The 24,961-nt window shown below is 53.8% G+C and overlaps 7 protein-coding genes across 7 annotated transcripts; 4 read left to right on the top strand and 3 right to left on the bottom strand.

The window, feature by feature from the left end:
- Positions 1–90: 90 nt before the first annotated feature.
- On the bottom strand, positions 91–3,927 carry CPAR01_03949 (GTPase-activator protein for Ras-like GTPase; the record flags this gene model as incomplete). Its single annotated transcript, XM_060488233.1, has 1 exon — positions 91–3,927. The coding sequence occupies one exon, from the start codon at positions 3,925–3,927 to the stop codon at positions 91–93; it is 3,837 nt and encodes a 1,278-aa protein (XP_060352439.1).
- Positions 3,928–7,342: 3,415 nt separating this feature from the next.
- CPAR01_03948 (uncharacterized protein) lies at positions 7,343–7,657 on the top strand (the record flags this gene model as incomplete). Its single annotated transcript, XM_060488232.1, has 1 exon — positions 7,343–7,657. The coding sequence occupies one exon, from the start codon at positions 7,343–7,345 to the stop codon at positions 7,655–7,657; it is 315 nt and encodes a 104-aa protein (XP_060352438.1).
- Positions 7,658–11,740: 4,083 nt separating this feature from the next.
- CPAR01_03947 (glycosyl hydrolase family 47) lies at positions 11,741–13,555 on the bottom strand (the record flags this gene model as incomplete). Its single annotated transcript, XM_060488231.1, has 1 exon — positions 11,741–13,555. The coding sequence occupies one exon, from the start codon at positions 13,553–13,555 to the stop codon at positions 11,741–11,743; it is 1,815 nt and encodes a 604-aa protein (XP_060352437.1).
- A 1,634-nt stretch (positions 13,556–15,189) lies between these two features.
- Positions 15,190–19,000, bottom strand: CPAR01_03946 (RNA helicase; the record flags this gene model as incomplete). Its single annotated transcript, XM_060488230.1, has 3 exons — positions 15,190–18,166; positions 18,221–18,552; positions 18,668–19,000. Coding segments are annotated over 3 exons (3,642 nt in total), but the record flags the coding sequence as incomplete, so codon positions are not given.
- A 102-nt stretch (positions 19,001–19,102) lies between these two features.
- On the top strand, positions 19,103–20,226 carry CPAR01_03945 (brix domain-containing protein; the record flags this gene model as incomplete). Its single annotated transcript, XM_060488229.1, has 3 exons — positions 19,103–19,375; positions 19,432–20,000; positions 20,055–20,226. 3 exons carry the CDS (start codon positions 19,103–19,105, stop codon positions 20,224–20,226), a joined length of 1,014 nt encoding a protein of 337 aa, XP_060352435.1.
- A 1,525-nt stretch (positions 20,227–21,751) lies between these two features.
- CPAR01_03944 (uncharacterized protein) lies at positions 21,752–22,003 on the top strand (the record flags this gene model as incomplete). Its single annotated transcript, XM_060488228.1, has 1 exon — positions 21,752–22,003. One exon carries the CDS (start codon positions 21,752–21,754, stop codon positions 22,001–22,003), a length of 252 nt encoding a protein of 83 aa, XP_060352434.1.
- A 717-nt stretch (positions 22,004–22,720) lies between these two features.
- On the top strand, positions 22,721–23,811 carry CPAR01_03943 (SNARE domain-containing protein; the record flags this gene model as incomplete). Its single annotated transcript, XM_060488227.1, has 3 exons — positions 22,721–22,801; positions 22,873–23,397; positions 23,467–23,811. 3 exons carry the CDS (start codon positions 22,721–22,723, stop codon positions 23,809–23,811), a joined length of 951 nt encoding a protein of 316 aa, XP_060352433.1.
- Between the last annotated feature and the right edge of the window lie 1,150 nt (positions 23,812–24,961).

Below are 24,961 nucleotides of genomic sequence, written 5' to 3'. Positions count from 1 at the left end.
TCGACCATTGAAGTTTTTTTGGTTTTGGTTCGTGTGCGTGTGTATCGAAATAGTGATGAACAAAGGGAAATGAGTGGTAAATAAGGAACATCAATAGCCAGTGTTCCATGATCGGTCGAGATTCTTGCCGCGTGTTGTTGATGGAGACGACTCAGGTGAATCGCTCCGCCCGAACGGCTTCATGATGCCAGACAGAATATGACGGGTAGCCCTGCCATTCCGCTTGAGCGTAGCCAAATGCGAAGACGCGTGCTCTGAATGTCCAGCCGCTTGCCGCAGGGAGCTGAAATCTCGGCCACGACGGTGCTCACGACTTCTTCGCGTAGGAACATCGATCAACACGTCGCTGCCAGCCGAACCAGGTGGTTGGTAATTGTCTTGGTCAAGCCAAACTGTAGACGTGTTCGCTGAGGTCGGTGCTGAGTGATTGTTGTGATGCGTGGAAAGGCTCATGGAATCCAAGATGGCAGAGTTATGATCCATAGCGTCGGCGAAGTCGGAGGCAGGAAGGGATGCAGTCTCGTGAGACGAGCCATCCAACTTCGAGTAGCATAGGTCGGCGCGCTCCTGTAACACCAGACACATTTCATTGAAGATGAGAATGTCGTCTTCGCCGCCTACAGGTTTGACTACCTCCCCATTTCCGATAGGATTGGCCTCAGTCCACATCTTAACTAGCGCTGCGAAATTGCGAGCGTGATCAATCAAGTGAGGCAGTGCAGGGAACCCTTCTCGTGCCGTTGGTGATAGTCGTCCAAGAATCGCGATAGGTGTCGAATAGGATGGACCCAGGGCGACCTTGTTGCGTTCGACGGGGATGGCGCAGATCGTGTCAATGTAGTCCTTGACCGACTGACGGTTGGAGCCCAGAAATTTGTTCATTGGCTCCATCCATTCTTCCTTCTTACCAAACGTAGACAGGTTTCCAAGGGCCTGAAGTGCCTTGGCAACCAGTGTGAGCGTTCGCTGTGCTCTGGGTCTAGGGTGATCCCTCAACAGACCAAAGAGCTTGGGGCTCAAAATCGCCGGGCAAATGAAACGGAGGAACAAGAAGCCCGACACGCTCGTGTAAGTGACGGTTCGTAGCCAGTCGCCGTAGCGATCTTCAGCCACGGCTCGTACATATTTGAGGATTGAGCGAAGTTCCGGTGGGCATTTCGTGGGCTCCTTGCAAATACATTGCCACACCTCCGTTGTCAGCTGAATCAGTCTTGTCCAGTGCTCCTGAATGTTTTCACCAGGTTTGAGCTTGCTCGGGTCGACTTCGCAGTTGGGGTTGGACTCGTTGATCTCAAAAATCTTGGCTTGCAACATCTGCTCGAGATACTCCTTTCCTGATCTTCTCATATGGAACTCAAGCGCTTGCGTCAGCAGCGTATTGCCTCTGAACAACAAGTTGGCCTCTCCTGCAAGAGATTTACCCATGTCACGAAGAATCTGCTCTCTGTCACTGGATGACTCCATGGACTCATTCGATTTCAAGCGGCTGCTGAATCGGTACTTCTTCATCTGGTTTTGGCTGCCGCCAATACCGTCGATCTCGTCTTCGACTAGTGTTTGCAGCCATTCATTCGCATGACCAGACACTTGAAAAATGTTGAGAAAGATTTCGGAAAGCCGCCGTAAATTACCGGGAAGCGCATCAGCAATCTGAGCGGTCAGACCGGACGGAAAGCTATGAAGCAAAGTTGACAGCGCCTGGTATTCCTTAGAATGAAGAACAACGAGCTCCTCATGATGGAGCTTCACAAGCATTGTGCCCATGACCTGCTGTCGTTCGTCATAGATCTCAAGCCACCGCTCGAAGTCTTTGCCGGGTTCGACATGGTCCAAGGGGATGTCAACGGAGCCGCAAAGAATCTCAGTCAAATTTCCCGTCTTGGGCAGCCCAAGTGATGCCTGCAGTTGATGGCTGAAACTTTCCAGGTTCCCGTCCACTCTTTTCAGAATAATGGAAAGGAATGGCATAGTCGGCGGAAGGTCCGAAAATTGGTAATCTTCCCGCCAAAATGGATTCTTGGTTCCAGTCTTGATCGTTGATCGAGCGCGGACCTCGCCATCCAGTATGACTTCTGTCAGGTAGTTGCCCATCAAAGGGTCTGCGTCCTTGGGCTGTCGGTCGATGAAGCTAACGTCGGGAGAACAAGTCTTCGGTCTCAGTTTTGCCTCCGTCACCCGCAGACTGATCGTCTTCTCAATCCTGAATATCTCGCCGGAAAGATCTGACTCCAAATCCGTAACCTCCATCGCTCCTTCGGCTGAAGGCGAATCCAGTCGGAAAATGTCCGGCAGCGCGAATGCTCGAAGAAGAACAAACCAGACTTCGAATAACAAGCGGTTGTCCAGAGCAATGTACACAGGACGGAATATGGACAGCTGTGTAGATATCGGAGAGTAGTGTGGGAAAATGCCGATGCAGTACTCTTCGTCCAAAACTGACCGGTTCAGCTGTTGAATAGCGCATCGAGATAGTTGGGATAGTTCGACCACAGCGATGACAGCCTCGCCATCTCTTGTGGTGAGTCGAACCTCTCCGTTTTCTTGAAGGAGGAGGGAAACAACCCGCCAAGAAGTAGTCGGCGATCTCAGATCCCTCGTAGAGGGCCTTTTCACGATGGCCCTCGGCGAATTTGCCAAGCCCTTGTCCCAAAGTCTCACTTGGCCGACCTTGATGAATGCAGTTGTAGTCTTCGCGGTTCCATTCTCAGAGCCACGCCTTCTTACTGCTGGACGCAGGGCGGTAGGCGCAGGACTTCGATTGCCGTTCGAAAGTTTCACTTTCGGAGGTCGAAGTTGTTGCCAGCAGAGCAAAGCTGCAAGCCAGAGGTCTGTTTCTTCTGCTAGAAGCGGATGAATTAGAAGATCCAACGGGGGCTGGATGGGACACGAAACGTCCAAACATCTTTTCCCATCAGGTAATACGACTGGCGCAACTCGACATCCACGGAGGTCAGAAATGAGGGGGATATGAAATGGCCCATCATGTCCTGAGTCGAACATCAAGCTTCCCTTTTCTTCGTCAACGTATGCAATACCAAGCTGCCATGGACCCCGGGGGTCGGTCTGAAATTCGATTTCACCTCTCATGCGCCCACATAGATTTTTCATCATGAGCAGAATGTTGTTCGCATTTTCCGTCGGAACGGGAATGGGTAGCGAATCAACAGAAGGCGTTGAGCTTGTTGGCGGAGAAGTTGGCCGGGAAGACTGGCGCTTGATCAGACGTTTCGTCGACAGCTTTTTCTCTTTCAGGCTGTTTGCGACACCTAAGGGAATCTCCGAGTGTCGGGCCGGGATGACCGAGGGGAATCCCAAGGACTCGATGGGAGGCGGTGGGGAGCGAGCATCGTCGTACAAGGGCTGAGATCCAGACGAAGAAAACGACCCCACACGCTGGCGGCCCTCTCGGGAGGCAGCATTCATGAACTGCTGGCGTAGTGCGCCGTCCATGGTATGTGTCCTAGGCCGAAAGCTGCTTTGTTGCCTCAGAGGCGGACTAGTTGAATTATTCTCGTAGGAGCTTCCACCATATGTGTCATTAAACACCATTCCCTGTCGTCTCGAGAAGTCTCCCGGGATAGATCTCGGGGAGGTTTGAGGGGAGTTCGACGTGATACCGCGGGGTATCTGAGGAGGGACGGTCGGATCGAATGCGGCGTTCGCGGACGGCGTCGGCGAGAGGTCCGGATGATGATACTCGGGTGTCACGGCGCGGATCGTGGGGTTCGACGGGTGGTTAGAGCGGAATGATGTGCGTAGATTGGAGTTTGAGACGCGTTCCATGCCGCGAGACGACGAGTCTGCGGACAAGTTCTGGTTCTGGGATTGCTGCCAATTGAGGCGCGGCGTAACGTTGTGAACCCCGTTGTGGTAGGTTCGTCCATCCATTCCCGGTGGTGCCATGCTCATTCCATGGTTTGTCCTCATTTGGGGTCCGCCCGCATCTGAGGTTTGGTGATTCTATGTGCGTCCCCGGAATTCGTCGTCTCTTCCAGAGCTGCACCTGAGCGTCCCACCACGTCTTGCTTTCCGTAACCTAGCCAGCACGCCTTTCTGCCTCTTCCGAAATTGAGTGATGGCCGATCAGATTCTGCTTCCGAGGATAATGTGTGTGCCACCACGCAACAACAAGCATACTAGTTGCTGAGCGGTATTCCTGCAAGTCGCAAATCGGGTCTTACAGGTGGGAGTCGAGTGCGAAGCCCGTTGAGCGGTGGTGACGCTTGATGTCGTTGGGAGGCGGACGACTTTCAGCTCCTGCAGCGAGAAAAGTTGGTGCGCAGCGAAGTCGCTCCAACAGGAATTTCGGCGGGCTTCACAATGCGACACGGAACTGTGGTGGCCAACTGTTACGCCAGCCCTGGGCAAGGCAGAGCGACGAGCGAACGGGAAGAGACGTAGAAATGGATCAGCGGCGGGATGAGAGGTTGAGAGCGGGGGATTTTGGTGGTAGATCCACAGGTCCAAGGTGGGATGGTGCAGGGTTGCAACGATGAGCGGCCGTTAGAGCTCGAGGGCGAGGACGGGGACAGTTCGGCTTCGTACGGCGTTTGCTGGTGCTGTCAAATGTCGCACAGGTGACGGACGAAAAGGGAGTTTCGTCCCAATGGAAGCGGCAGCAACGGGTGTCGGGAGGCGGCGACGGAGGCGGTAAAGAGGAGACCTCCAACGCGGGGGATGGAAGTTGGGGATGTCTGAGCGAGACGAGAACGGCGCGTGCAGACAAGAAGCGAGGAAATTCGGCAACGGGGCGAAGGGGGAACGCGGTGTTGGTAAATGTAGCGATGGCGCTTTGAGTGGGTTCGAACGGTATTAATTGCTTTTTTCCCTCTCTTGCTCTTTCCACTTCTTTTTTTTTTTTCTTTCGTCGCTTCGTTGCAAATTCTTGGGGACCCAGAACGGAGATGGAGCCGGGGAGCTAAATATTATTGCTGATTATGTATTCGGCGAGGTGGAATCGATCACCAAGGATGTTGCTGCTTGTCCATGGACTTGGTCGGCCAGCATGCTGCTACGGCTTGCATATTAAGGCTGCTTCAAGCTCCAGGGTAGAACAGGCAATCGGGCAAAGCCTGTGGAACCACGGAGGATCAGGGCAGGGAAGATGGCGAAGACTGGGGACGGGGCTAGTTGGCAAGCGAGATACCCAATGTCAGCGGAGGGAGGATTCGACCATGTGCTGGGAAAAGCAAGCGAGGAGATGGCATGGATAAGGGTTGTCTGAAGGAGAGTTGGATGGCTGGGGGGAAGGCAAGGCGAGAAAGAAAAAGGGCTGATGAGGGTGATGTATGTATTGGAGGGAAGGGGTCTAATTGCTGGGCAGGCCGCACTGATAGGAAGGCGAAGTTGTTTGCCTGCTGCCCGTAGATGGATCCGATGCTGCAAGTTGTCGAGGGAGAATGAGGCCAAGGTGGCGGAGGAAGTGAAGTAGTATTCGGGATGCAATGGAGGCCAGGGATCGTCGGTCTGTTGCATTTGCTGCCGTGGTTTGCGTGGAGGGTATAAGATGGGAAGACGAGGTGATATTTGCAACAACACAACTGTAACAGAAGGAGGAATTCGGCTAGGCAAGGGGGTGAACGGGAAGACGTGACATGAGCGAGGCGGACAGCGAAGCGCGAAGGAGACGATAGAAAGAAGCAATAAAGCAAAAGAGAAGTGACTTACAGACGGGAAATGGGCAGATACGTTTGCGTTGTCTTTTTGGGGCGCCCGTCAAATCCGAGAAGGACGAGGCCCTGGCAGGATACAGGAAGATAATGCTGCTGGACCAGGTGCCGCTGCCAATAGGAAATCAACGGCGGTGCTGCAGGGCATGCAGATGGAACGAGACTATATCGAGCCAGCCAAGAGTTGGTGGTGGTAATGGTGGTGGCAGTCGGTGAGACAAGGCCCCATGGGTTCTTTCTTGCAGTTGCAGCTGTGCACCCCGGGCGAGAGGAGAGCGTGGGGACTGGAGAGGAGGCGGCGAGCGGAGAGGAGAGGCAAGATATCGACTGCAGACTGCAGATGGGGGATTTGTTGGCCGAACAATCCGCCGACGACAATGATAAGGCGCCGGCAGTTGAAACGGGACGGGGCGGGCTATTGGTAGAAAGTCGCGTGATTCGTCAAGATGAACGGAGTTTGTGACCAATTCGTGGTTGGATTGGCGACGGAAGGAGAGTGAGAGAAGTTCTGGTTCCTGAAGCAGTGAGAACGAAGAGGAGAGAGAGAGGGAGAGAGAAAGAGACAGAGAGAGAGAGAGAGTCTCGAGTCCCAAGAGGGAGGAGGATGAAGATGAGAGATTCTTGCTACCTACCTAGGTACTGTCAGCACCTGAGGTATCCCTAGGTATTTGTCTACCTACGCATCTATGGCAAAGTACATTGGCACGTTGAGAAGGAAGGTAAGGTAAGGTACCTAGGTAAGCAAAAGTAAAGGAAGGCCCCTTCCTCGAGGTGAAGTGGTTCGAGGTGAGGTAGGTCAGGAAGGCAGGTGCTGCTCGTTGCTGAGGTACCTACCTGCCTTACCTAGGTATTGCTGTTGCTCCTACCGTTGCCATTGCCATTGCCCAAGTTGCACCTGCTTGCTTATTGCTTCTTGCCGCGTGCTTGGTGCTTTGCTCGTTAGGTTGCTTCCATGCTTGCAAACCTACCTCAACTGGCAGGTACCGCATGTCCACCTGTACGTCTTCCATTGTTTTGGGTCATGTCTTAGCATGCACCGCACCTCGCCCTAAGTAGTAAAGCTCGACGGAAAGTACTTTGATACATCTGGATGGTCTTAGATGCGTATATTAAGGGACAGTTACTTTAAGGTAACCAACCTATTCGACGACCGGCTTACTTACCTCGCCTCGAAATGCATCGAAAATTATGTGTTAATTTGCCAATGGACCCTCCGAGAGGTCGATGAAAGACTGAAAAACGGCGGGCGAGCGCGATAGACTCGACACAAAGCAAGGCTTCCAAGACGAGGCCCCCCTCTCCCCAATGATGGACTTACGGTACCTACCCAGGTACGTAAAGGTAGCCTCCATGTCTCTCATCGCACGTAGTCCTTCTTGCACGACCACCTCATGCATGTATCTGACTCCTAGCCGAATAGCATCTTCAGGAACCTAACAAGGGCCAAGCAACCTCCCTACCTCATCTGTGGCTCCCCTTTCGTTGCTCAACTTCAATGCCGGCTTCTCTTTTCACCTTGTTCGTTGTGGCCATCGATTGCGGCGCGTGACCTTGCATCATGACGATCACCTCACTACAAGAACTCAGAAAGCAGGCTACGCCGAGCGTCGAGCTCAAGCGCATCAAGCATAATTGGCTCAATCTCATCCCTTGGGACGCGCGAGGCACGGACAATGACGGTGAACAGCATCAGGTGCCGCCCTTTACTGCTCGACCTTGCCCGGACTAGCCGCTCAATCGCCCAAGGAACAAGCCATGGCTGTTTGTGCTTGCTTTTCTCTCGACTACGTTCGCATGTCTTGTCTCGAAGCTGGCTTACTCTAATAAGCAGGCACTGCAGAGTACAGACCTATTTCGCGGCGTACAACGGGTCAAGGATCATCCCGAGTTCCCTCTATACGCAAGCTTTCAGGCAGGGGAATGCGACGAAGCTCAGTGGCCAGGGGACTGGAACCAATCCAAGTTGCCAATTAAAAGGCAATTGCTGATTGACGCTTTAGTGGCATTGACTTCCTTGCCATGACGGAAAGGAACCGACCACCGATAGATTAACCTCGACTTGAATCTTCTGGAAGAGCGTTTGTCTTCGAGTGAGTACTTTACGGAGTACCTCACGGGGTACCTTACTTTACCTTACGGATAGACGTGTTATTTTTGCACAGTGGAGCGCAATCAATGGGACGAACTAAATCCCCGGATTTCTGCAAATGTTTCGTGTCTAGCATACAGAGCACGAACTCCTTAATAAGTAAAAGTAAGGTATCTTATGCGCGTCTCATCTCACGGGCCGCGACTTCGTCCCATTGTCAGCCGGATGATGAGCAGCACGCAGGTACAGTAACGGCACCCCCTTTGTTCCTGCCGTCTTTCGTCCATTCCATTCCATCCCATCCGCCTGTCTATGCCGTGCCAAAAGACCCGTCTGTCTGGTTCATCCATCCCTTTCACCTCCACAGCCGCACCCCACAACACGACCTCTTCCAACATGCTCTATTGGCTTCATCTTCCATCCAACCTTTCCTCTCTCTCGTTTTGGGATGTTAAGAGAATACATTGACCACGATCGCTGTGGAATTTTAAATGAACTCATACATGGCCATTCTGACTATCCCCCTTCGACTTGTTTTTGGAAGTACCAGCTGGGTGCCATAACAGAGATACTAAGAACAAATCTGCGGGAGCAATTCCTCCTGACACCATCCCCAACCCAGCCTTTCGAGGGCCAAATGTAGCCAGGTAGTCGGTCGCCTACCCGGCAACAGCGCGACGCTATGCTACCTCATCCCAGTTCGACCCGTCAGCATCGCCCAGCAATGTATCCTCCTCTCGGCTCACGGCCACTGGGCCAGGAACCATTACCAAGATCTATTTCGGCGCTGATCCAACAAGTACCAAAAACGCTCCAAGCGCCGCCTGGAGAGCTTGCTAACTCGAGGCTAAGACGAAAGAAACCCAGCTTGCTGGCCTACGCCATGCAACGCACAGGTACGGGTCGCAGGCTTGCAGCGGCCTTCTGCACTGATCCTTTCCCTCCGCACCATCACCCATCAACCGGCCCCCAAAATATTGCCGGCGGCCGCGTTCCTCCCTTCTAGAGTCTCGAGCGAACCCGAGTCACCGACTAAACAACTCGGTTCGGATGAGATTGTTGGTGGGGGCACGGGGCGTTTGGTACCTGCGTCCGTTTATGTTTCTAACGTTATAGACGCGGAAGTAGCGCAAGACACATTGGTCCAGAACAAAGCTATAAAGACGCTTCTCAACTCATGGCAGTCATCATCGGTCCGTCACGCCCACCCACGTAGCCTCGTTGGTAACCGGTCTCAACTTCTCATTGTGGACAGTGTTCCTCCGCGGACCGTCTCGATTTTCCATGATCAATGAGTCTTGTCTCTCGTCAGCGGATCATCTCCAACACATATTGTGGCCAGAACCACGGTCCACGCTTTTTCAAGCCTAGACTAACCAGCAACAAGTCAAGCGCAACGATGCGAAGGATTCAGTTCTGCTAGTCAAACATAAGCGAACTGGAACCCCACATGGCCCCCCAAACTGTTTATCCAGGCGGAGCCTACACGATTGGCGGATTCATTGAGAACACCGGCACACGCATGAGTGGGTGCGCAACGCAATCGCAATCAATGTCCACCCATCTATCATCTATGAGCGGGACCTGAAGGACCAATATCGACTGCATATTTTCAAACCAAAAACCTCCGATGGATAAAGTGAACTGCAACGCAACACAAAGCGGCACAGTACCACGACACATCTCAAACACTACAATCATTTGCAATTGCTCACCTTGCTGATTCAGCCTCCTGACTAATTTCCCGTGCGCCCGAACCTGCGACTTGAACAACGCTTTTCCCTCTCCACAAACTCGGACGGATGATTATTCCATCTGCCGTTGTGCATGAAGATCGTTCCCCAAAAATTACGCTGCTGAAGAGGGTGGCTCTGTGTGGCCGCTCGGTACCGCTGGTTGTGCGACGACTCGCCGCTAAATACAGACTCACGATAATACGGATACATGCCCCGCGACTACGGATGTACATAGCAGCCCGGCACTCGTTCCTGTAAGGTGAACACTCGGGCCTCGACTCCACCTCCCGGAGGCAGTGGATCATCATATCGGTCTCATACTGTCTCGAGATCCAGAAACGGGGTTTGCTGATCACCTTTACCACTAGCGCCTTGTTTTCTTTCGCAAAAAGAGAAGATAGGAGGCATATATCCGGCTAGGACCCGCGGCCATCGCACAGACGATGAATCCACTGTCCCATCCCCTGGGGCTTCCAGAGTATCCATCTCCTAGAGTTCGGTGGTATTGCTGTTCTCGCCTTGTATCGCGGAATAGGCAAAAAATGCTGTGGTAAAGTGCGGGAGGGGAAGGGGAAAATAACTCGTCTCCACTGACCGGAACGATGGGCGCAAACGGATTCAATACTCTTGATCGTTTCGTCATCAACATCGGTGAGTGGAAAAGAAAGCTCAACGCAGCGGCTTCACGACATGGACCCCAGGCAAACCCGTGCTACTGTGGGGTCATCTACGGCAATCTAGAGTGTCTGGTAAGACTGGAGAGACGACTGAACACATTCGAATCGGGCCCTTGCTGTCACCGTTTGCTTTTTTCTTGCGTCGAAAGACACCTCATTCAGTCCCCTCTCTGTTCGTTGGCTCGCCCGAGTCTCCGAGTTGGGGCTCTGAAGATACCGTAAACCACTTTTGGTCTTTTCAGCCGCCAAGCAGAGATCCGGTAGGTTTGTTTTTTTCCTTTCTTATTTGCTGAGTACTGCATACTAACCAGATCCCGTCGGCGAGCAAAGCCATGTTTCAAACCCGTTGCTGAATTTTGTGGTTGACGCATGGTTTGTATTTGTAGACTGGTTCTGGCGGATATGGGAATCTGCGAATGCGCCGCAGCCGCTGCGCAAATCCGGGTCTGAAGGCAGACGTTTGGCGGCAACTTCTTGCTTCTCTGAGTATCTGAGGAGTAAGGTTAGGCTTGTGCTAACTGTGAGAAGTGGTGCATCCGGGAATGAGATGATTGCGGTTTCGCTGTTATAGTTCTCGTGAATGGTGCTCGCGGCTACTTTAAGAAATGAGGGATAGGTTGCATACGTGATCGCAGAAACCTACACAGCTACATAGCGAGAAGGACATGATATTTCCCACCAGAATATGAAACCAGGTGGCGGATGAGTAGCAGGTTATATAAAGAGCCCAAGTCCAGGTTGACTTTCTAGGAGCATCTCCTGGCTTCCCGATAATTGTCTCTGGACGTTCGTCAAGAGTGCATCATCGTTAGACTCCAGCTTTTATAGCGCTTTGCCAATCAACGATGTAGAAAGAAGGAAATGAGATGAGGCAAGCAGGGCTCAACGAACTGTCTGCTTGATGACGATACGTGCCCGAGCTTTCGGTCTTTGGTCATATTTTCCTCCCCTTTACCTTTGCCTCTCTGAGCCCCTGAGTGACAGATTGTTTGGGTTCTATAATACCGTTCGATGAACCCTGTCTTGTTACTTGACGCTAGCTCGTCTCCGAGGTGCTTCTCGAGAGGTGACACGTTATCAAAACAACGAGCTTTCATGTTCCAAATACCTTGTGCTGCTAGCACGTTTACCGACTACATGCAGTGTGGTGTAGTTTGATTCATACCTGAATCGGGCTCTTCATCTCTCGTTGATAACAATGTATATTCCATCGACTGGGAAGGGTTTCCGAGGGAGAGATGGCTATCACAAGGATTCTTCAAAGCGCGCCGAGGTGGAGCAGCTCTGTCATCTAGGTAGGAGATTCGGGGCATGAATGAACGAAAGGTAGTGGTCATAGGAGTCAAGGCATTGCTCGAACAGCCAGTATTGAAAGCAAAGGAAGAGAAGCATGAGGTGGATTTATACTATTTCCTTGCTTCTAAGCGAAGACTCGCAACGTGCCGCGCCCTCTTCTTGTCTATACTAGTGCATATATGTATCCGCCCAATGCAATAAACCCATCTAAAATGCTCCTGATGCTAGCGCTCCCACCAGTCATTATATGTGATGATCGTCTCAAGTATGATTTTACTTGGACTGCTCCCGAATTTCCGCCTCAGTCTCGACGTGATCCGTCCTCTTGGGCCGCTTGAACGGGTGCGCTTCCGTGTTGAGCACCCACTCGTCCAGACTAATCACGTCGGGTGGCGAAAAGATGAGATAAAAATACTTCAGCGTCTCAGCGAACCAGAAACTCTCCATCGAGTCCGTCTTGGTCGTCTGCCCCGGCTGAACATTGACGTCGGCAATGGAGGAGTACGCCAGCGGCGTCTCTGTCGCGCGCCGGATGCTCTGAAACATGTCCCACGCGACCTCGCGCCACTCGTCGTCGCCCGTGATGCGGTACATGTAAAAAATGCTCTCGATGGCCTCCGGGCGGAGCATGTAACGGCTGTCGCGGACCTGCTTGACGCCGCCAGGCACGTCGCTCTTGCTGCCGTGCGTATTTTGATCCCATTCGCAAGCGCCGTGGTTCGGCTCGTTGCAGGGGTGGAATGTCATGATCTCGGGCATAATGCCCGTGGGGAAGACTTTGTATGCCCAGGCGCACCCACGGGAGATCTTTTCGCCAATGGTGACGTACGAGTCCCGGCCCAGGAGCTTGCCAGCAAGGCCGTACATGCCGCCAGCGAAGCAGCCCAGGTGCTGCATCTCGGGCGTCAGGTCGACGTTATCGCCGTGTGCGAAGGCGTTGCCTGGGATGAGGATGTCTGTTTTATTAGGAAGGATAGGCCTGAAAAGAATGTGCTTGTCGATGACGTCGAAAGAGTCCACTGTGAGCTTCCCGTACTCGCTGTCGAGACCGCCTAGCAAGGCATGCATCTTGGGCAGATACTCGTAGAGGGAGTCGGCCTGGGCGCCAATCGTGAAGGAGCTGTCCTCTACCTTCTCATCGCGGTAGTTCATATACATGGGCCACATGCCGGGCAGCTTGCTGCGCGTCTGCGTCTTGACGAGGAACTCCTTCACTCGCTCTGTGGCATCGTAGTATTTCGCATCGCCCGTCAGCTGGGATAGGCGGGTAAATTCCATGGAGAGCGAGCATCCCGCAGCCGAGGACTCGCGCTCACCCACTCTTTGCGTGCCGTATTTGGCGTCGGAGAACTTGAACCAGAAAGGCGGCATATGGTTCGGAGTATCAAAGCCCATGTACAGCATGTCACCCAGCTCAACGGCCTTAGCCAGCAAGGCCGGCTCGCCACTCAGGTCGTAGGCGCTGATGAGGCCGCCCAGGTGGCGGATCGTCGTCTCAAACATGTTGGCAGCCGTCTCCGTAGTGTTGGACCAGTCGATCAGCGCGACAGTCCTAACGGCCCGGCGGAACTCATCGTGCATTCCCATGATCCATAGAGTATCAAGGCCGTCGACCAGACTGGCCGACCAACCACCAAATGTGGTTTTGCCATGGCCCGATACGGGAGTAAGCTCGTCCCACGTCCACGCATTCTCCTTGTAGCTCGCCCAGCTCCGCCGGAAGGCATGGACCACAGCGGCCCGTCTCGACTCAGTCTGCCTCTCCCGATCACGGTCGCCTTTCTCATCGTGTGAAAGTTTCTTGCTCGTCTTCTTTCCCGCTTGCTTTTTGCTGCTGTCGAAATCGTACTGGACTCGTGGTAGTTCGACGGGAGTGCCTTTCGGAGGCGTACGCAGCGGCTTCTCTAGAGGATATTCGGGCTTCAGGCTCGCCCAGTCGTAGCTTGACTTGCGGTAGCGGATGCCGTTGTAGTTGAGGGTTCCAGCGCTCCAGCCGGCGGGAAAGCCGGTATGCCAGACTAACAACAGTGTCAGGGCAATGCCCAGGTAGATTGGTACCCTCGCGGGTCGTCGGCGTATGGTGATCATGTTGGCGGCTCAGGGTACGGGGATAAAGAGGGCAGCGGCAGCATTGCTCGGCGCAACTGGTTACTCATGTCGTTTCCCCGCCAAGACGAGGTGAATGACCGCAGTTTCGAGGAAGAGTTTGTCGGTTCGTCCAGCGGAGGAGGACGGCTTGGAACTAAGAACCAACGCTCTGATACGAGGTGAAGTGTGACCTCTTTAGATGAAAAAGAAACGAAACCTTGGCAGTGGAAGGTCGGAAGAAGAAGCGGAAGCGCCAAAGCTTCTTCTGACGGTCAGGAACCGAACAATCCTTGGCCAAGGGGGTTACGGAGCCATCGGGCTTGTTTTCCCACCGCCAAAGAAGGTAAAGGCATTGATGCTCACCTGCTCAACACGTGTACGTAAAAACGCCAAGGAAAGCCGTTCCCGCCCTTCCTAAGCACACCCAAGTTTCCCCCTCCCTTTCGGTCTTCACCCTTTTCTCGAATCTCGCCGAACACTGCCGCCCGGTGGCTGGCCGCTTTGCTGCGACTCGAAACTCCATTTGGGGAATCCGCTCGCCAAACGTTTTGCGAAGCCAAGAATCAGACGGATCGTCATAGTGGACCTCCCATCAGATGGCCCGGTCTCGCGAAGAATGCATGTCCGTCAGGACTGTCAGGGGGTGGTGACCTGCTTGTCGTTGTCAGATTGGGTGAGGCTCCCGCGCTTGGACATGGGTGGCCCCCCGTCGCTGCCACGGCTGCCAATCTATTTTCAAGTCTGTGGGGTGCCGGAGTCTGCCCCCTGTCTATCAATGGATTGGCTGATGCTACGCCATCAGCAAGGAAAAAAAAGAGGATACAGTTCTTCTACCCTTTGAATCCAAACAAGTACTCCGTAATAAGCAAGGCACCACGGCACTTACTTCGAAAAGGTACCTGAATTCGGAGTATATCCGATACTTGAGGAACACAGGGTCCGCGTGTGCCATATTGACAAGCTTATCGGCCAGGCCGGTGGATAAGAATACTGGGAGGGTACCTTAGTCTCGCGATGATTAGCGCAACCGGGGGGCAGAGCCCAAGGTGCAAATAAAGACGGTGATTAAACTAAGAAGCTAAACTCTAAGCTGGATCTCGTAGTGCGCTTTCTGCGTGCAGCATAGAAACTGCATGACCTCTGCCGTGGGCTTCCTCGCAGTAATTGCACTGTGCCATAGAAGACTTATCGCTTCTGAGACCTTAATGCTCGACCGCATTTTGAGTTGCCTCCTCAGACGCTGACCCGTGTCCTCCGCCTGAGCATAACCTCCTATCCCCGCCAGATCTCATCCCCTTGCTAACACTCGACATCTCTCTGATTGACAATCTGCAAAGTACGGGCCGTTGAGGGCGCGCGTGCGACCCCCTCCGTCGGTTGCAGCTCTCGCTGGTCGGGCCATGACCCGCCTGCGGCACGTCGTTGTCGTCGTTGGAAGCCGAATGGTCGACCACGTGGAGTGATTCTCAATGACCGGAGCCGGTATTCCGAGACGCCTCTAGGCTCAGGCACACTGCCTGTTCCTGTGTACAGCACCGAGCATGGTGCGGCGAGGGCTGAAGCCTTCAGAGGATGAGGTATAAGTAACCCTTGGGTTTGGTAAAGCAAGTCCCTGTCCCAATCCATCTCGGCACTCAGTCGAAGCCGCCACCAATCTGGCTGTGGAAGGCGGTGCTGACGCTCTTCTCGTCGTCGTCGTAGCGACGGCCGAAGCCATTGCCGGCTCCCATGCGACCGCCACTCTCGACATAATGCTTCAGGCGGTCGCTGTGGCTGTAGGACGCAGGGCGCATACCGTGTATGGCGTCCTGGAGACCGGCACCCAGGCTGACACCGCCCTGTCCAACACCCTTGGCACCGATGACGCTGGCGCTAGCATCTGTGTACTCGGAGTTTGCGACGCTTTCGCCCGCAATGCTCTCAGTGGCGCGACCTCCTCTCTTGATGCCGGAGCGGCTGGATCCGGGCACTCCAGGGAGGCCAGGCCATTGATCAGGGGTGAAGCTCGAGAAGATGGGAGGGTAAGTGGTGTTCAAGCCGGCACCGCCCAGTGAGCTATGGATGGAGGAGACGTCGTCGGGAATGTAGGACATCATAGATCCCGAGTCAAAATCGCGAGTGGAGCCAGCACCGTTGAAGCGGTTGCCGCTGCCGTTGGGGAACCCGCCACCGGCATTAAATTGAGGGGGCTGGCTCATCTTCTGGCGATATGCTGTCTTGGGCTTTCCGAATTGCAAGAGCGAGGTCTGTAAATTGGTCAAAGGCCCCTCAACCAAGCACTTGCGGTCCTTGAAGTGGACAAGGAGGTGGTGCCAAAGCTCATGCTTGGAAAGGACCTTGGGGTTACCAATAATGACGAGACCGTACTTGGCACGAGTCAAGGCGACGTTGAGACGGCGGGGATCCGAAAGGAAACCGATGCCCTGGTTGTCGTTGGAACGTACACAGGACAGAACAATGAAGTCCTTCTCACGACCCTGGAAGGCGTCAACGGAGGCAACCTCGACTTCCTTGTAGCTCTCCTTCTTGAATGTGCCAGTGTTCTGCATGGTGCTAACGATGTAGCTTCGCTGACCCTCGTACGGAGTAATAACACCAATGTCCAAAGGCTTTACGCCGGCCTTGAAGAAGCGGGTTACAACCTTCTCCACGTTGGAGGCTTCGGTACGGTTGAGATAGGACGTTCCGGATGCCGAGATTTCCTCATTGCCAAGGTTGGACCAGAACATCATCGGCATATCAACAACAGGCCAAGGGAAGTCGACATCGCGGCGAACACGATCCTTGACCGTAACACCGTTCTGGAGAGATCCATCGTAGAACATGTTGGAAGGGAACTCGGACAAGCAAGGGTGCATGCGGTACTGGATGTTGAGGCGAATGGGAACCAAGCGCAAGTTGACGAGGCGCTCGAACAAAGACTGGTTGAGACCAGCCTTGGCAGCCTTCTTGTTCATGATGACAGGGCCCAATTGCTTGTGGTCACCAACGAGGACAACCTGCTTGCATCCGAGAACGAGCGGAATCATACACTCGGGCTCAGCCGATTGAGTCGACTCGTCGATGAGGACATTACGGAACTTCATCTTTGACAGACGAGGATCACCGGCACCGACACAAGTGCAGCAGACGACATCTGCGTTGTGTAGAATGTCTCTTTCGGCGGCCTTGGTGAGCTGCTTGAACTTCTTCTCGTCCTGGCTGGACAGTTCGCCAAGCTCGGTCTTCAGCTGCGCAAGCTTGACAAGCTCACCATTGCTGTCATTCATACGAACCTGCTCATGAAGAGCAAGGAAGCTCACGGAGGACTCTACATCCTCTCGGGACTTGGCTGTAAGACGAACGACCTTGAGGCCAGTGCGGTGGATGCGCTCACAGAGCTGGTCGACAGCGACGTTGGAGGGCGCGCACACGAGGACTTGTCCATTATTCATCTTGCACAGATGGTAGATGATGGTCGCCGAAGTGACAGTCTTGCCAGTGCCCGGAGGTCCCTGAATCAAGCTGAGCGGGGTCGACAGCACAGCCTTAATGGCTGCGATCTGGCTAGTATTGAGGTCGGGAAGGCCGGGGACGCTGTACTTCTTAGGCATAGTCGTCTTCATCGGCGCAACAGCGACGTCGTGACCCAGGAGCTTGTGGAAAATGTAACCCGAGACACTCATGTCGTCCACGGCGAAAGTCTTCATGGCATACTGCATGCGATCATACGAGGTAGCCTTCCAGACATAGTCTGCTGAGAAGTTGTGGGTGCATTCAGTCGGGACAGTCTTCTCGTTGCCGGCCTTACGCAGCTCGAGGGTGACTTCATCAGACTGATTGTTGGGGATCTTGATGACATAGCCAACTCCCTCCCAGGCAGGGCGGAGCTCGCCCTTGTAACGTAGTCGCATTTCGTCGCCAACGGCCAGCTTGACGTCACCCGACTCTATCTTGTGCAGTTCAAAGCTGACCAGGTGCTTGTTGTTCAGACCGTAATCCCAGCGGACCGTGAGTCCATCCTCAGACTGGGCTTCCTTGAGCTTCTTGTCGTAGTCGGATTCCATCTTGACGAGCGGGCCAAAAATGTTCTGGTAGTGATAGGGGTCGTCGTACTTGAGGAGGACGGGATGAGGGTCGTCGTCGATGCTAGCAGCCTTCTCAAGGTCGGCAACCGTAGCAGTCGCATTTTCCTTCCACATCTCCTCCAGCTTGGCAATCATCGGCGGGGTGAGGTGTCTGGCGCGGAGTTGCTCGGCATCGGAGGGCGTCGCGACGAGCCAGGTCAGGAAAGCTCTCTCCTCAATCAGGGGCTGCCATCGAGAGGTATCCCAGCTCATATCCTTGGAAGAGGTGTTTGCAGCACAAGGCTGACGACAAAGCAGCACGACTACGGTATCCGACTTGGCAGGAATGAAGCCCAAGAGAAAGACGTTCTTGGTTCCACAGTTGTAGCACTCGAGTACGGTATCACCCAGGGTAGATTCCGGGTGAAGCTGGACTTCCTTGTGTCTCGCCCGGACCAGATGGGAAACAATGTGGCTTGAGGTAGCATTTCCGCGGGCACTGCAGAACCACTTGTTGCAGCCAAGGCACTTGACGACGGAGCTCGGGGAATGAATTCCACAATACCTAAGCCAGTGTTAGATTCAAGAGAGGGCTCGGAAGCTCGGAGGCATGCCATACGCGCAAGCGTGAGGGGGAAGCTTCCTATCTTCCTCCTTGGGTCTTCCGATACTGAGATCCTTCATAGCCCCAACAGGCATGCTAGTCAGGCTGTCCACATCGTCATCATCGTAAAGCTCGGTTTGGTTGTCGTCATCGTCGGCACGGCGGCGACCGTCGCGGCCGCCAAATTTGCCGTAGAGAAGGCTCTCGTCGGCATCGATACCGGTCAAGACATCGTCACCTGCCTTGATCGCAGCGGCGCTGTCGGAAACTAGGTGGTTCCCGAGATTCTTGAAGGCGCTCTCCATATTCGCGGTATTCCGGATTTCTACTTCTCTCTGCTGATCTCCCTTCCAAGAGTGTCAGTGGGCTGTCGCATACGATGTAACTGTAGAAATGCCTTTGCATGTGCCGGCGGTGGTGTCGGGGGCATCGTTTTGGTGTTATGGAGAATGCGCAACTTACTTCAGCTTCTTTATGGTTCTCGAATGGTTCGGCGTCGCAGAGCCTCAGTAGGCTCAGGTCGTACGGAAGGGGGATTCGAGGTGGATCGGGGAGGGGGAAGGTCACATCATATCGATATGTGAAGTTGGGGGATTCGTGCGGAAACCTCAAAGGTACACCAACGGGGCAGAGACTTGTCGGGAGTGGTTGCGTGCCTTTTCGTTGGTGAATCCAAACACCCAAGAAAGATCCCAGGTCCGACAGAGCAGCGGCGAAAGGGTGGTGTTTTGGTGGGATGTAGCTTATCACCACGTGACTGTCACATTGGGGTGCTTGAAAGTGGATACCTGCCACCTGATAAGGTTTTTTTTCTCGATCAGCCTGTCCAAGGTACGTTGGATGTATTGCGGAACTCTAGCATTGACATCCCACCATCTCACATACCAACAGCCCAACATGATCCGGAAACAGGCCCGACAACGGCGCGACTACCTCTATCGCAAGGCGCTTATATTGAAAGAGGCGGAGACGACCGAGAAGCGCGCCCAGCTACGATCTGCTCTTGCTTCTGGCAAGCCCATCGACCCCGAAATCGCAAAGAACAAGGCGCTGCGGAAAGACTACCAATATGACGAGTCGCGACCCGATCGAACAGTCGATGAAGAGATGGATCTCGACGACGAATACTCCCAGCTGTCGGGAATCTCGGAGCCACGGCTTTTGGTTACAGTTAGTTTATTCTGCTCTTCCAATCCAGGCACATAAGTAGAAGCTCACCCTTTCAGACTTCAAGAGACCCGTCCTCAAGGCTTTCAGCCTTCTCCAAAGAGATCAGATTGCTCTTCCCTACATCCGTTCGGCTCAATCGTGGAAATTTGATTCTTCCGGACATTGTGCAGTCTAGCAAGTCCAACGGGCTCACAGACATTGTCCTCCTTCACGAACATCGCGGTGTACCGACTGCCATGACGTACGCACTTTATATTGAATCCAAGAAGAGCCACCAGCTGACGAACCTCTCTAACAGCATTTCTCATCTTCCCCACGGCCCTACGCTATCCATGTCGCTCCACAACGTTGTACTCAGAGCAGATATACCCGGAAGTATCAGAGGATCCGTCTCAGAGGCTTTCCCACGGTTAATATTTGAGGGTTTTAAGAGGTATGAGATATCGGCTTCGGAGGTCGTTCGACGGTCACTAATCATCAATCAACTCTTCAGCCGGCTTGGACAGCGGATCGTGAAGATCCTGAAACATCTTTTCCCTCCGCTCGATCCCCCGACCACCAAGGCTAAGGTAGGGTCAAGGGTAGTGACATTTGTGAACAATGAGGACTCCATTGAAGTCAGACAGTAAGCTCATCCGAAGCTCCGATCCCCGCCAGACCTTTGCTAACCCCTTGGTAGTCACGTTTTTGTCCGGACTTCGTACGATTCTGTCGAGCTCGCTGAGGTTGGACCTCGGATGACGATGCGCCCCTTCGAGATTCGCGGTGGAACCTTGGAAAACAAGGATGGCGATGTTGAGTGGCACCTTACACAGTACACTCGTACTGGTAGAAAGAAGGAGTACCTGTGAGAGAGGGCCACCGGAGAGAACCGACATGACAGATGCGGTCGAAGGCTTAGGCGTCGCTGCCGTGAGAGATCATGGGGCAAGTACATTACGATCAGCGCCCAGAAGATCGGCTCGTTGCGTGGGCGAAATACCGCAACGACGAACAGGACTTGTCAACCAGTGCGCCACGAAACGGAGCCGTAGGTAACGAGGACGCGGGTTTCAATGAAGCCACAATACCCAGGCGCCGGTCAAGCGACGTCGATGGACGTGAGACGAAGAGAGTCGTGGCAAAGGCACTCATGGGACTACACGAAGTGGAAGATGAAGAACGATGTTGAACTAAAGATATCCAAGCCAGAACGCCGTAGTTTCTTGGCGGCTTACAACGGCAAGATGGTGGAGTGTAGAAAACAGAGACTTCCCAAGCTTCAGGAGAAGACAAGTCAAGGCAGGCAAAAAAGCATCAAAATGTTGTTGAATAATAAGTATTACATCCGATTGGTTGCGATTAGTGTGGCCGGCCGTTGAGAGTCAGGCAATTGAGTTCTTACCGTTGATTTGCTCATGACAAAGCATGTCGACGTCCGTAGCTGGAGGAGTGCGGCTCATGACCACGAATTGAGTTGACAACTAATACCACCGAGTTCGCCGCGGCTCGTAGGGTGCAATGCCATTCAACAAGGTTAGGTGACGCCTCGAGATGGAGACGGGCATCTTTCTTTGCAATAGCTATTACGAGCCAATGAACGGTAAGCAGCAGCCAGCCTTGGCGCGTGGTAACGCCAAGATCTCAGTGAGCGAAGGTTGAGCATGGGACGGAATACATCAGATGGTCCCAATGGTCGCTTACAGAGTTCGGTGTCATGGAGGCCCCGCCATGAACCTACGCGCAATACGGATACGGGCCGAAAGTACGCAGAAGCCGCGGGAGGCACTTTGGTCGTAGTGGCTCTCATTGACTAATCGTCGGTGTGGCCTTCATCGCCTTGTGCGATAGAAGCATGGTGTACGGAGTAGAGGGCCAGAAGGAAAAGGCGAAGTGGGTAATCATAGAGGCAGTACAGCACTGAGCACTGCCCGAGGATGTCTCCTAATACGCGGCAAGAGGAACGAGTGGCTTAGGACGTTAACGTTGAGGTGTCTTAAGTGCAAGTGTTCGCACAGCCACAAAATGGTGACGATTTCCTGGGCTAGGGACCAGTGTGGTCAGCGAACAAGCCGGCGGACTTTGAGCTTCTGCCTGCCGTTTCTCGGCTTTGGCATCAGGTAGGTAGGTAGGACCTGAAAGGATCCAGTATGCGATGCAGCTTAGAGCCAATTGGTTCAAAATCACCAACCAAACTGTGCTGTAGCCGCATTCCGAGTCTGAAGGTCTATTTTTGGGGGCGCAGACATGATTTGACATCTGCCGTTGCCGTCGCCGCCACTCAGCAACCCATGTTCTACGCAGCAACGCTCCCCATTCCATTGCGATTCTGCTGCTCAGCTGTCAATCGTCACTTTTTCCGCAGCGGGGTGGCTGGGCGTTGCTCGCCAAGCGAGGATGGGAAAGGACGGGAATGAGAAGGGAACGGACAGGCCTGGCCGGACCCCCGGAGAGAACGAGGGGCAGCTCCAGCCTCCAGCCTCCAGCCTCCAGCCAGCACCAAAGGCCCGTCGGACGGCGGTGGGCAGACACAGAGCAGAGCACCTAAAAAGTAACCTGTGTGAGGTGTGTGTGTGTGTATGTGTGTTGCCCACCTCACCTTTAGTGAGAGAAGGAAACAGACCCTTGGGACTCGCTGGGGGTGGGTGAGACCGTCCGTCCGTCCGTCCCTAAGGTACCTTGCCGCTACAGAGAATAACATGCGTCCCGGGTATAATAAGCTTCGCCCCGCCCGTCGGCGCAACATCTTCTGATGTCACTGACCTAGTGTTCGCTTCATCCAGTCTTTCACTGTTCGCGGCCGACGTCTTGGGAATCGAGTAAAGTATCGAGTCTGACTACGATCTGAAAGGTGCGGTGGACAGCCTCAAGTACCTTCTCATCTCTGGGTTCATTTTAAAAGAAGGAATTTCCTTCGTAAAGCTTGTTTATCTGTTTCCTCTTGGTCCGAATTTAACAGGAAGAAGGGAACGAGAAGAAAAAAAAAAGGGACCCCGGAAAGCAGATCGGCCAATCCTGCCCACTGTCGCCCCGTTCACGAGCGACTCCATCCAACCATATACACAGCCCGGGGTATCCGCTCTGACAGGTCCCGGTGCCTGATTGGGCCCGTCCTCATTGTCATTTCAGCGTCTCTCCAGCACTTCCCAGTTCCTGTCAGCGGTCGGAGGTCCAACGTCATTTAACAACCAAACATCAGCCGAAAGGTCCTTCACCTTGCACCACCACAACAATCTCACGAGCCCGCCGGCTCAATCACACCATATAGCGCCGGACTCTCTCATTCAATTCTGCTCGCTCGCCGAATAAATTGCGGTTCGAATCGCACTGTCTATCGTCGACATTGACAGTCGCTTTGAGTCAGACATGTCGTACCAACAGTATAACCAAAATCCCTACGCCCAGGGCCCCCAGGCCGAGGGCGGATACGGCTATGACAACCAACAGGTCCGTCGCCCTTCAATTCAGTCCGCGCATGCCCTCTCAACTCCATATCGCTGACTTTCTTTGAATTATAGCCTCAATATGGCCAAGGCCAGTACGAGATGCAGCCGTACGGAGAGGCCGGCCAGTATGCCGGGCAATCCGCGCCTCGTACTCTGAGCCAGCAAGATTTCCTCGCCCGGGTCCAACAACTGCGCACAGAAATCAATGGCCTGACTTCCGATATTGAGGGCATTGCCCAGCTTCACCAGCGCTCTCTCGGTTCCCCCGACGGCAGCACCAGCGCTCAGCTTGAGCAGGCTGTCTCCGCGACGCAAATCCGCAACACCGGCGTCAAGGAGGGCATCAAGGCCCTCGAGAGGGATCTATCCAAGACACAGGACGGATCGCGCGCAACCAAGACCGCACAGCTCAACTCTTTGAAGAACACTTTCAAGTCGGAACTCGAAAAATACCAGCAGATCGAGCGCGATTACCAGAAACGGTACCGCGACCAAATTGCCCGCCAGTACCGCATCGTCAACCCGGAAGCGACGGAAGATGAAGTCGAGCAAGCGACACAGATGGACTGGGGTGACGAAGGTGTTTTCCAAACAGCGGTATGTTTTGATGTTGATTTTGACCGATTTTCTCGGCATGTCGGCACCGTATGCTAATGACTTAACCAGCTCAAATCCAATCGGACAGGCCACGCCAACACTATTCTGGGCAACGTCAGAGCCCGCCACAGCGAGTTGCAGCGCATTGAGCAGACTATGATGGAGCTCGGCCAACTCTTCCAGGAATTGGCCACTTTGGTCGAGCAGCAGGAGCCCGTCGTCCAAGCCGCCGAGCAGAACGCAGAACAGACTGTCGAAAACATCCAAAAGGGCAACGAAGAAGTCAAGGTTGCGACGGACCACGCGCGCAGACGCAAGAAGCTCAAGTGGTGGTGCCTCCTCGTTGTCGTACTCATCATCCTTGCTATCGCGCTGGGTGTCGGTCTGGGCGTTGCTCTCACCAAGAAGAATTAACGGGTGTGATCACAACAATCGGACGCGCATGTGCGCAATTGCACTATGACGACGATTCGGAGAAAGTAATGGGATGGGGAGGCAGCTGCGGCACCTCCCTCATATGATTAGAAACGGGACAGCACTTCTAAAAGAGCAGCACTACGATTGTTTAGATTTCATGACCATGGCACGGACGAATGGACGGTACTAATTAAGGGCGATACAAAAGATGGCGGAGCACACACGCGCGCTGCCTCACGAGCCCAAAAACCAGCTCTTTTCCGACGACGCCACGACTTTTTTTCTATTTCATCTGCCGCGTATAGGAGACACGGCGGGCTCTTGATTCCCCACCAACGATTGACTTATTGTACGCGTACTCTTCACACAATCAGACGGAAAGGGGGGGGGGGATATGGAGTGGACTTTTTATCTGTATTTATTTTGCGTCTGTCTGTCCTCCCACTTCATAGTCCTTTGGATTTCATGAGTGGACTGGAAGAGAGAGAGGCCACCACTTTTTCCCTCTTGTACGTATCGCACAATGGCGAACACTTTATGAACTCGCATGGCATCGATCCGCTCCCGACCCATCCTGTAAATGTCCCATGACCTTGGCGAGTCGCTCTTCAGATTCTTCAACCGCTTTTTTGTTTTTCTCTCCCTCCGCTCCGGCCCACCCGGCCTGCCCTGTCTATCATCACCTCATCCCCGATTCGAACCATGGCAGCCACGCGAGAACCCGGCCGGTCCAGAACCTGTCGGGGTTTGGGAATACGGGCGCACCCCGGTCTTTCCGCCCCGCCCACCAACGAAATTTGCACTCACGATGCCACCACATCCACTTCTTCACATTCCACACCGCAACGCAGCGCACAGCAACGCCCGCGCAATTTGGCCAACCCGTATGGTCACCCCCACACCCCAATCATACCTAGTCACCTTTTCCCTCGCTGACTTCAACAAAAACATGGTCTGGTGGTGTAGTTGGTTATCACGTCAGTCTAACAGCTCGAAAAGAAGTCTCTCACGGCCTCTCCATCGTCTGCCACACTGAAGGTCTCCGGTTCAAGTCCGGGCTAGATCATTCTACTGGGCGATTGGTTTAGTGGTATAATGACCGCTTAGCATGCGGTAGGTCCTGGGTTCGATTCCCAGATCGTCCATC

The sequence above is a fragment of the Colletotrichum paranaense genome (genome assembly GCF_030867605.1).
Source record: "Colletotrichum paranaense strain IMI 384185 chromosome Unknown Scaffold_3.1, whole genome shotgun sequence".
NCBI classification, from domain to species: Eukaryota; Fungi; Ascomycota; class Sordariomycetes; order Glomerellales; family Glomerellaceae; genus Colletotrichum; species Colletotrichum paranaense.
The sequence above is the reverse complement of the archived record's forward strand: the minus strand, read 5'-3'. Positions and strand labels throughout refer to the sequence as shown.